This window comes from Chiloscyllium plagiosum, unplaced genomic scaffold, assembly GCF_037043375.1.
Source record: "Chiloscyllium plagiosum isolate Xiang-an unplaced genomic scaffold, Cpla_swu_hap1 HiC_scaffold_1, whole genome shotgun sequence".
Taxonomy (NCBI): Eukaryota; Metazoa; Chordata; class Chondrichthyes; order Orectolobiformes; family Hemiscylliidae; genus Chiloscyllium; species Chiloscyllium plagiosum.
This window is the reverse complement of record NW_028270139.1, coordinates 177,061,327-177,074,700: the sequence shown is the minus strand read 5'-3', so window position 1 is coordinate 177,074,700 and position 13,374 is coordinate 177,061,327. Positions and strand designations below refer to the sequence as shown.

General features: G+C 36.9%; 1 protein-coding gene across 4 annotated transcripts in view; it reads right to left on the bottom strand.

The window, feature by feature from the left end:
* Positions 1 to 13,374, bottom strand: part of LOC122550377 (disintegrin and metalloproteinase domain-containing protein 12-like) — a 483,861-nt gene that overhangs the window by 24,954 nt on the left and 445,533 nt on the right. For all 4 annotated transcript variants that reach the window (XM_087992303.1, XM_087992306.1, XM_087992307.1 and 1 more), the window contains one exon: positions 437 to 551. In XM_087992303.1, coding sequence (XP_087848429.1) covers positions 437 to 551 — 115 coding nt within the window. The remainder of the gene's footprint in view (positions 1 to 436; positions 552 to 13,374) is intronic.

Here is a 13,374-nt window from a genome sequence, read left to right as displayed (position 1 = left end):
CCATTGTCCACGTCCCTGTGTGTAGCCCATTGTCCACGTCCCTGTGTGTAGCCCATTGTGCACGTCCCTGTGTATAGCCCATTGTCCACGTCCCTGTGTATAGCCCATTGTCCTTGCCCCTCTGTACAGCCCATTGTCCATGCCCCTCTGTACAGCCCGTTGTCCATGCCCCTCTGTACAGCCCGTTGTCCTTGCCCCTCTGTACAGCCCGTTGTCCTTGCCCCTCTGTACAGCCCGTTGTCCATGTCCCTGGGGGGAAATGAAGGTGCAGATTGGTCCCACTGGCCTCCAAGCTGATTGAAGCTGAACAGTGATATGAAGATTGAGCAGAAGGTACAGCAAGCTCAGTTGGGGGAGCAGTGGTGTTTAACAGCAGAGAAAGTCACGGCAGGGAGAAAGCACTGACGAGAAAGAGCACAGGAACAGAAATGATTACCTGATCTGGTGTCCTCTACGGGTCCACTGTCAATACTGCCACCTGAACCTGTGACATTACAGAATGGAGGAGCCCAGGCCATATCACAGTGACAGTTCCCTTTACTGTTACAAACCTGAAACAAAATCCACAGCATTTACTATTTCTTAAAACTCTCAACATGGGAACAGAAGTAGGCCTTTCAGCCCATCGAGTCTGCTCCACTATTCAGTAATGTAATGGCTGATCTGATCATTTTCCTGCTTTTTCCCCAGAACCCTCCATTCCGCTTCGGAATTAAAACGTTTATCTATCTCAGCCTTTAATATACTTAATGACCAAGCCCCAATATGCCTATGTGGTAAAGAATTCTCCACATTCCCTGATCTCTGAGTGACCAAAGTCCTCCTCCTCTCTGTCTTCAATGTGCGTCCCCTTATTCTGAGCTGATTACCCTATGGTCCAAATTTCTCCAGCAACGGGAAACAACCTATTCACATCTCCCCTGTCAAGACCCTGCGAACCTTGAATGTTTCACAAGGTCAGCTCCCATCCTTCTAAATTCCAACTTCCTAAATTTCAAGTTAAGAAGCAGTCAGTAAACCTTGATCTGGTCAAGAGGTAGCTCCAGCCTTGCTGCATATGTGCTGTTCTACCAGACTGTCTGATCTCCATGCCGAGGGTGAGTTTAAAGAGGGTTCCTTGCCTTTCTTTAATCAAAGCAGGAATTGCAGTCAAACCAACAAACCAGATTCCAAACCTTCTCAACAAAGTCCTGAGGAATCTTCGCACTGTACAATGAGACTTTGCCAGTTGTCTGAAGCCAATCTGCAGATCCTGGGCTTGTGAAGTTGGGAAACCTGTAACCGTTCCTGGATCTATTCAAAGTATCTTTAACTCAACAGAATTGCAAATTGTGCTAAATGGGACAATCATCCGTGAGATCCTGTAAACCTGCTAGATAGGGAAAACAAAGGACATTGCTTTTCCTTGTCATATCCCCCCACCCCCTTGCGTGAATCAAAGGACAGTACCTGGCACTTTCATCAGCTCTGAAATATCTCAATGATTTGAAGAGGACTTTCTAACTGAGTTCTGTTATTTGATAACACAAATCCCATGTGTTTTATTTGGTGCTGAATTCAGTTTAATATTGGGAACTAATACCCTGATATTGACTTTCCAACCAGTGATTAACTGGACTAGAGTAATATATGAAAGATGCTTAAACTATGTAGCTCACAACTTCAGCGAGTGAAGAGGAAAGCAGTGTGGGTTGGAGACTGGGTTCCCCACACAGAGTCCCATTGTTCACTTTCAGTGGATGTAACGCACTGCTTTAAGAACAATTGAACATAGACCATAAAACTGTATGGCACAGGAATAGGCCCTGAGGTCCATGATGTTGTGCAGAAATGATGCCAAATTAAACTAATCTCTACTGCCTGCCCTTAGTCCATATCCCTCCATATCTTGCATTTTCATTTGCTTATCTAAACGTTTCTTAAACACCCCTATCATATCTTAAAGGCCCCTATCATACCCGAAACACCCCTATCACATCTTAAACACCCCCATCATATCTTAAACATCCCCATCACCTTAAACCCCGACCTATCACCTTCAACCCCTCCCATACTCAGCTATTGTACTCTATGCCACTTTCTCCCCACCCCCACCCTCCTCTCACTTATCTATCCACCCTTCAGGCTCTCTCTGCTCGAAACGTCGATTTTACTGCTCCTCGGATGCTGCCTGAATTGCTGTGCTCTTCCAGCACCACTAATCCAGAATCTGGTTTCCAGCATCTGCAGTCATTGTTTTTACCTATATCTTAAACACCTCTATCATATCTTAAACACCCCATCATATCTTAAACACCCCATCACATCTTAAACACCTCCATCATATCGTAAACACCTCTATCATATCTTAAACATCCCCATCATATTTAAAACACCCCTATTATATCTAAAAAGCCCCTATCATATCTTAAACACACCTATTATATCTTAAACGTCCCATCATATCTTAAACACCTCTATCATATCTTAAACGCCCCCATCATATCTTAAACATCCCATTATATCTTAAACACCTCTATCATATCTTAAACATCCCCATTACCTTCCCCCCCGACCTATCACCTTCAACCCCTCCCACACTCAGCTATTGTACTCTATGCTACTTTCTCCCCACCCCTACCCTCCTCTCACTTATCTATCCACCCTTAGGGAACTCTGCCTTTATTCCTGATGAGGGGCTTTTGCCCGAAATGTCGATTTTGCTGCTCATCGGATGCTGCCTGAACTGCTGTGCTCTTCCAGCACCACTAATCCAGAATCTGGTTTCCAGCATCTGCAGTCATTGTTTTTACCTATATCTTAAACGCCCCTATCATATCTTAAAAACCTCTATCATATCTTAAACGCCCCGTCATATCTTAAACACCTCTATCACATCTTAAACACCTCTATCACATCTTAAACACCACCATCATTTCGTAAACACCTCTATCATATCTAAAACATCCCCATCATATCTAAAACACGCCTATCATATCTTAAACACCTCTATCATATCTTAAACACCCGTAACATATCTTAAATGCCCCATCACATCTTAAATGCCCCCATCATATCTTAAACACCTCTATCATATCTTAAACACACCTATCATATCTTAAACGCCCCCATCATATCTTAAACACCTCTAACATATCTTAAACACCCCCATCATATCTAAAACACGCCTATAATATCTTAAACGCCCCGATAATATCTGTAACATCTCTATCATATCTTAAACACCTCTATCATATCTTAAACACCTGTATCATATCTTAAACGCCCCTATCATATCTTAAACACCCCTATCATACCTTAAACGCCCCTATCATATCTTAAACATGCCTATCATATCTTAAACACCTCTATCATATCTTAAACACCTGTATCATATCTTAAACTCCCCTATCATATCTTAAATACCCCTATCATATCTTAAACGCCCCTATCATATCTTAAACACGCCTATCATATCTTAAACACCACTATCATATCTTAAACACCCACAACATATCTTAAATGCCCCATCACATTTTAAATGCCCCCAACATATCTTAAACACCCCTATCATATCTTAAACACCCCTATATCTTAAACACCTCTATCATAGCTTAAACACCTATATCATATATTTAACAACCCTATCATATCTTAAACACCTCTATCATACCTTAAACATCCCCATCATATCTAAAACACACCTATCATATCTTAAATGCCTCTATATCTTAAACATCTCTATCATATCTTAAACACCCCCATCATATCTTAAACAGCTCTATCATATCTAAAACACCCCTATATATCTTAAACGCCCCATTATTATCTTAAACACCTTTATCATATCTTAAACACCTCTATCATATCTTAAACGCCCCTATCATATCTTAAACACCTCTATCATATCTTAAACGCCCCCATCATATCTTAAACAGCTCTATCATATCTTAAACACCCCTATCATATCTTAAACACCTCTATCATATCTTAAACACCTCTATCATATCTTAAACACCTCTATCATATCTTAAACATCTCTATCATATCTTAAACGCCCCTATCATATCTTAAACAGCTCTATCATATCTTAAACACCTCTATCATATCTTAAACAGCTCTATCATATCTTAAACACCCCTATATATCTTAAACGCCCCATTCATATCTTAAACACCTCTATCATATCTTAAATATCATTATCATATCTAAAACATGCCTATCATATCTTAAACATCCCCATCATAACTTAAACACCCCGATAATATCTGAAACATCTCTATCATATCTTAAACACCCCTATCATATCTTAAGCGCCCCTATCATATCTTAAACACCTCTTTCATATCTTAAAAACCTCTATCATATTTTAAATGCCCCGTCACATCTGAAACCCCCCCATCTTATCGTAAACACCTCTATCATATCTTAAACATCCCCATCATATCTAAAACATCCCCATCATATCTAAAACACACCTATAATATCTTAAACGCCCCTATAATATCTTAAACGCCCCTATAATATCTTAAAAACCTCTATCATATCTTAAACACCTCTATCATATCTTAAAAACCTCTAACATATCTTAAACGCCCCGTCACATCTTAAACACCACCATCGTTTCGTAAACACCTCTATCATATCTAAAATATCCCCATCAAATCTAAAACATGCCAATCATATCTTAAACACCCCGATAATATCTGAAACATCTCTATCATATCTTAAACACCCCATCATATCTTAAACACCTCTATCATATCTTAAACACCTCTATCATATCTTAAACACCTCTATCATATTTTGAATGCCCCGTCACATCTTAAACACCCCCATCATATCTAAAACACGCCTATAATATCTTAAACGCCCCGATAATATCTGTAACATCTCTATCATATCTTAAACACCTCTATCATATCTTAAACACCTCTATCATATCTTAAACATCTCTATCATATCTTAAACGCCCCTATCATATCTTAAACGCCCCTATCATATCTTAAACAGCTCTATCATATCTTAAACACCCCTATCATACCTTAAACGCCCCTATCATATCTTAAACATGCCTATCATATCTTAAACACCTCTATCATATCTTAAACACCTGTATCATATCTTAAACTCCCCTATCATATCTTTAATACCCCTATCATATCTTAAACGCCCCTATCATATCTTAAACATGCCTATCATATCTTAAACATCACTATCATATCTTAAACACCCCCAACATATCTTAAATGCCCCATCACATTTTAAATGCCCCCAACATATCTTAAACACCCCTATCATATCTTAAACACCCCTATATCTTAAACACCTCTATCACAGCTTAAACACCTATATCATATATTTAACAACCCTATCATATCTTAAACACCTCTATCATACCTTAAACATCCCCATCATATCTAGAACACACCTATCATATCTTAAATGCCTCTATATCTTAAACATCTCTATCATATCTTAAACACCCCCATCATATCTTAAACAGCTCTATCATATCTAAAACACCCCTATATATCTTAAACGCCCCATTATTATCTTAAACACCTTTATCATATCTTAAACACCTCTATCATATCTTAAACGCCCCTATCATATCTTAAACACCCCTATCATAGCTCAAACACCCTTAGTGGGCGGCACAGTGGCACAGTGGTTAGCACTGCTGCCTCACAGCACCAGATACCTGAGTTCAATTCCCACCTCAGGCAACTGTGTGTGGAGTTTGCACATTCTCCCTGTGTCTGCGTGGGTTTCCTCCCATTGTTCAAAGATGTGCAGGTCAGGTGAATTGGCCATGCTAAATTGCCTGTAGTGTTGGGTGAAGGGATAAATGTAGGGGAATGGGTCTGGGTGGGTTGCTCTTCGGTGGGTCGGTGTGGACTTGTTGGGCCAAAGGCCCTATTTCCACACTGTAAGTAATCTCATCTTTTAAACGCCCCCATCATATCCTAAACACCTCTATCATGTCTTAAACGCGCCTATCATATCTTAAACACTGCTACTATATCTTAAACGCCCTATTGATATCTTAAACACCTCTATCATATCTTAAACCCCCCCATCATATCTTAAACGCCACCATCATATCTTAAACGCCTCTATCATATCTTAAACACCATTATCATACCTTAAACACCCCCATCATATCTTACACATCCCATCATATCTTAAACACCTCTATCATATCTTAAACATCCCCATCACCTCCCCCCCCCCGACCTATCACCTTCAACCCCTCCCACACTCAGCTATTGTACTCTATGCTACTTTCTCCCCACCCCTACCCTCCTCTCACTTATCTATCCACCCTTCAGGCACTCTGCCTGTATTCCTGATGAGGGGCTTTTGCCCGAAACGTCGATTTCGAAGCTCCTCGGATGCTGCCTGAACTGCTGTGCTCTTCCAGCACCACTAATCCAGAATGTAGTTTCCAGCATCTGCAGTCATTGTTTTTACCTATATCTTAAACGCCCCTATCATATCTTAAACACCCCTATCATATCTTAAACGCCCCCATCATATCTTAAACGCCCCTATCATATCTTAAAAACCTCTATCATATCTTAAACGCCCCGTCACATCTTAAACACCACCATCGTTTCGTAAACACCTCTATCATATCTAAAACATCCCCATCATATCTAAAACATGCCTATCATATCTTAAACACCCCGATAATATCTGAAATATCTCTATCATATCTTAAACACCTCTATCATATCTTAAACACCTCTATCATATCTTAAACACCTCTATCATATCTTAAAAACCTCTATCATATTTTAAATGCCCCGTCACATCTTAAACATCCCCATCATATCTAAAACATCCCCATCATATTTACAACACGCCTATAATATCTTAAACGCCCCTATAATATCTTAAACATCTCTATCATATCTTAAACACGCCTATCATATCTTAAACACCTCTATCATATCTTAAACACCTCTATCATATCTTAAACACCCCCATCATATCTTAAACATCTCAATCATATCTTAAACACCCCTATCATATCTTAAACATCTCAATCATATCTTAAACACCTCTATCATATCTTAAACGCCCCCATCATATCTTAAACAGCTCTATCATATCTTAAACACCCCTATCATATCTTAAACACCTCTATCATATCTTAAACACCTCTATCATATCTTAAACGCCCCCATCATATCTTAAACATCTCTATCATATCTTAAACGCCCCTATCATATCTTAAACGCCCCTATCATATCTTAAACAGCTCTATCATATCTTAAACACCCCTATATATCTTAAACGCCCCATTCATATCTTAAACACCTCTATCATATCTTAAATATCATTATCATATCTAAAACATGCCTATCATATCTTAAACATCCCCATCATAACTTAAACACCCCGATAATATCTGAAACATCTCTATCATATCTTAAACACCCCTATCATATCTTAAGCGCCCCTATCATATCTTAAACACCTCTTTCATATCTTAAAAACCTCTATCATATTTTAAATGCCCCGTCACATCTGAAACCCCCCCATCTTATCGTAAACACCTCTATCATATCTTAAACATCCCCATCATATCTAAAACATCCCCATCATATCTAAAACACACCTATAATATCTTAAACGCCCCTATAATATCTTAAACGCCCCTATAATATCTTAAAAACCTCTATCATATCTTAAACACCTCTATCATATCTTAAAAACCTCTAACATATCTTAAACGCCCCGTCACATCTTAAACACCACCATCGTTTCGTAAACACCTCTATCATATCTAAAATATCCCCATCATATCTAAAACATGCCTATCATATCTTAAACACCCCGATAATATCTGAAATATCTCTATCATATCTTAAACACCCCTATCATATCTTAAACACCTCTATCATATCTTAAACACCCCGATAATATCTGAAACATCTCTATCATATCTTAAACACCTCTATCATATCTTAAACACCTCTATCATATTTTAAAAACCTCTATCATATTTTAAATGCCCCGTCACATCTTAAACACCCCCATCTTATCGTAAACACCTCTATCATATCTTAAACATCCCCATCATATCTAAAACACGCCTATAATATCTTAAACGCCCCTATAATATCTTAAACATCTCTATCATATCTTAAACACCTCTATCATATCTTAAACACCCCCATCATATCTTAAACACCCCTATATATCTTAAACACCCCTTTCATATCTTAAACACCTCTATCATATCTTAAACACCTCTATCATATCTTAAACGCCCCCTTCATATCTTAAACACCCCTATCATATCTTAAACATCTCTATCATATCTTAAACGCCCCTATCATATCTTAAACGCCCCTATCATATCTTAAACAGCTCTAGCATATCTTAAACACCCCTATATATCTTAAACGCCCCATTCATATCTTAAACACCTCTATCATATCTTAAACATCATTATCATATCTAAAACATGCCTATCATATCTTAAACATCCCCATCATATCTTAAACACCTCTATCATATCTTAAACGCCCCTATCATATCTTAAACGCCCCATTCATATCTTAAACACCTCTATCATATCTTAAACATCATTATCATATCTAAAACATGCCTATCATATCTTAAACATCCCCATCATATCTTAAACACCTCTATCATATCTTAAACACCCCTAACATATCTTAAACATCTATATCATATCTTAAGCGCCCCATCATATCTTAAACACCTCTATCATATCTTAAACATCCCCATCATATCTAAAACACTCCTATAATATCTTAAACACCCCGATAATATCTTAAACATCTCTATCATATCTTAAACACCCCTATCATATCTTAAACGCCCCCATCATATCTTAAACACCTCTATCATATCTTAAAAACCTCTATCATATCTTAAACGCCCCATCACATCTTAAACACCACCATCGTTTCGTAAACACCTCTATCATATCTAAAACATCCCCATCATATCTAAAACATGCCTATCATATCTTAAACACCCCGATAATATCTGTAAACATCTCTATCATATCTTAAACACCCCTATCATATCTTAAACACCTCTATCATATCTTAAAAACCTCTATCATATTTTAAATGCCCCGTCACATCTTAAACACCCCCATCTTATCGTAAACACCTCTATCATATCTTAAACATCCCCATCATATCTAAAACATCCCCATCATATCTAAAACACGCCTATAATATCTTAAACGCCCCTATAATATCTTAAACGCCCCTATTATATCTTAAACATCTCTATCATATCTTAAACATGCCTATCATATCTTCAACACCTCTATCATATCTTAAACACCCCTATCATATCTTAAACGCCTCCATCATATCTTAAATGCCCCTATCATATCTTAAACAGATCTATCATATCTTAAACACCCCAAAATATCTTAAACAGCTCTATCATATCTTAAACACCCCTATATATCTTAAACGCCCCATTCATATCTTAAACACCTCTATCATATCTTAAACACCTCTATCATATCTGAAAAATCCCCATCATATCTAAAACACTCCTATAATATCTTAAACACCCCGATAATATCTGAAACATCTCTATCATATCTAAAACATCCCCTTCATATCTAAAACATGCCTATCATATCTTAAACACCCCGATAATATCTGAAACATCTCTATCATATCTTAAACACCTCTATCATATCTTAAACGCCCCTATCATATCTTAAAAACCTCTATCATATCTTAAACACCCCTATCATATCTTAAAAACCTCTAACATATCTTAAATGCCCCGTCACATCTTAAACACCACCATCGTTTCGTAAACACCTCTATCATATCTTAAACATCCCCATCATATCTAAAACATCCCCATCATATCTAAAAAACGCCTATAATATCTTAAACGCCCCTATAATATCTTAAACATCTCTATCATATCTTAAACACGCCTATCATATCTTCAAGACCTCTATCATATCTTAAACACCTCTATCATATCTTACACACCTCTATCATATCTTACACACCTCTATCATATCTTAAACACCCCCGTCATATCTTAAACATCCCCATCATATCTTAAACACCTCTATCATATCTTAAATGCCCCCATCATATCTTAAACACCTATATCATATCTTAAACGCCCCTATCATATCTTAAATGCTCCTATCATATCTTAAACAGCTCTATCATATCTTAAACATCCCAAAATATCTTAAACAGCTCTAGCATATCTTAAACACCCCTATATATCTTAAACGCCCCATTCATATCTTAAACACCTCTATCATATCTTAAACATCATTATCATATCTAAAACATGCCTATCATATCTTAAACATCCCCATCATATCTTAAACACCTCTATCATATCTTAAACACCCCTAACATATCTTAAACATCTATATCATATCTTAAGCGCCCCATCATATCTTAAACACCTCTATCATATCTTAAACACCTCTATCATATTTTAAATGCCCCCATCATATCTTAAACACCTCTAACATATTTTAAACACCCCCATCATATCTAAAACACGCCTATAATATCTTAAACGCCCCTATAATATCTTAAACATCTCTATCATATCTTAAACATGCCTATCATATCTTCAACACCTCTATCATACCTTAAACGCCCCCATCATATCTTAAACATCTATATCATATCTTAAACGCCCCTATCATATCTTAAACGCCCCTATCATATCTTAAATGCCCCTATCATATCTTAAACAGATCTATCATATCTTAAACACCCCAAAATATCTTAAACACCTCTATCATATCTTAAACCCCCCCATCATATCTTAAACGCCACCATCATATCTTAAACGCCTCTATCATATCTTAAACACCATTATCATACCTTAAACACCCCCATCATATCTTACACATCCCATCATATCTTAAACACCTCTATCATATCTTAAACATCCCCATCACCTCCCCCCCCCCGACCTATCACCTTCAACCCCTCCCACACTCAGCTATTGTACTCTATGCTACTTTCTCCCCACCCCTACCCTCCTCTCACTTATCTATCCACCCTTCAGGCACTCTGCCTGTATTCCTGATGAGGGGCTTTTGCCCGAAACGTCGATTTCGAAGCTCCTCGATGCTGCCTGAACTGCTGTGCTCTTCCAGCACCACTAATCCAGAATGTAGTTTCCAGCATCTGCAGTCATTGTTTTTACCTATATCTTAAACGCCCCTATCATATCTTAAAAACCTCTATCATATCTTAAACGCCCCTATCATATCTTAAAAACCTCTATCATATCTTAAACGCCCCGTCACATCTTAAACACCACCATCGTTTCGTAAACACCTCTATCATATCTAAAACATCCCCATCATATCTAAAACATGCCTATCATATCTTAAACACCCCGATAATATCTGAAACATCTCTATCATATCTTAAACACCTCTATCATATCTTAAACACCTCTATCATATCTTAAACACCTCTATCATATCTTAAACACCTCTATCATATCTTAAACACCTCTATCATATCTTAAAAACCTCTATCATATTTTAAATGCCCCGTCACATCTTAAACATCCCCATCATATCTAAAACATCCCCATCATATTTAAAACACGCCTATAATATCTTAAACGCCCCTATAATATCTTAAACATCTCTATCATATCTTAAACACGCCTATCATATCTTAAACACCTCTATCATATCTTAAACACCTCTATCATATCTTAAACACCTCTATCATATCTTAAACACCCCCATCATATCTTAAACATCTCAATCATATCTTAAACACCCCTATCATATCTTAAACATCTCAATCATATCTTAAACACCTCTATCATATCTTAAACGCCCCCATCATATCTTAAACAGCTCTATCATATCTTAAACACCCCTATCATATCTTAAACACCTCTATCATATCTTAAACACCTCTATCATATCTTAAACGCCCCCATCATATCTTAAACATCTCTATCATATCTTAAACGCCCCTATCATATCTTAAACGCCCCTATCATATCTTAAACAGCTCTATCATATCTTAAACACCCCTATATATCTTAAACGCCCCATTCATATCTTAAACACCTCTATCATATCTTAAATATCATTATCATATCTAAAACATGCCTATCATATCTTAAACATCCCCATCATAACTTAAACACCCCGATAATATCTGAAACATCTCTATCATATCTTAAACACCCCTATCATATCTTAAGCGCCCCTATCATATCTTAAACACCTCTTTCATATCTTAAAAACCTCTATCATATTTTAAATGCCCCGTCACATCTGAAACCCCCCCATCTTATCGTAAACACCTCTATCATATCTTAAACATCCCCATCATATCTAAAACATCCCCATCATATCTAAAACACACCTATAATATCTTAAACGCCCCTATAATATCTTAAACGCCCCTATAATATCTTAAAAACCTCTATCATATCTTAAACACCTCTATCATATCTTAAAAACCTCTAACATATCTTAAACGCCCCGTCACATCTTAAACACCACCATCGTTTCGTAAACACCTCTATCATATCTAAAATATCCCCATCATATCTAAAACATGCCTATCATATCTTAAACACCCCGATAATATCTGAAATATCTCTATCATATCTTAAACACCCCTATCATATCTTAAACACCTCTATCATATCTTAAACACCCCGATAATATCTGAAACATCTCTATCATATCTTAAACACCCCATCATATCTTAAACACCTCTATCATATCTTAAACACCTCTATCATATTTTAAAAACCTCTATCATATTTTAAATGCCCCGTCACATCTTAAACACCCCCATCTTATCGTAAACACCTCTATCATATCTTAAACATCCCCATCATATCTAAAACACGCCTATAATATCTTAAACGCCCCTATAATATCTTAAACATCTCTATCATATCTTAAACACCTCTATCATATCTTAAACACCCCCATCATATCTTAAACACCCCTATATATCTTAAACACCCCTTTCATATCTTAAACACCTCTATCATATCTTAAACACCTCTATCATATCTTAAACGCCCCTATCATATCTTAAACACCTCTATCATATCTTAAACGCCCCTATCATATCTTAAACGCCCCATTCATATCTTAAACACCTCTATCATATCTTAAACATCATTATCATATCTAAAACATGCCTATCATATCTTAAACATCCCCATCATATCTTAAACACCTCTATCATATCTTAAACACCCCTAACATATCTTAAACATCTATATCATATCTTAAGCGCCCCATCATATCTTAAACACCTCTATCATATCTTAAACATCCCCATCATATCTAAAACACTCCTATAATATCTTAAACACCCCGATAATATCTTA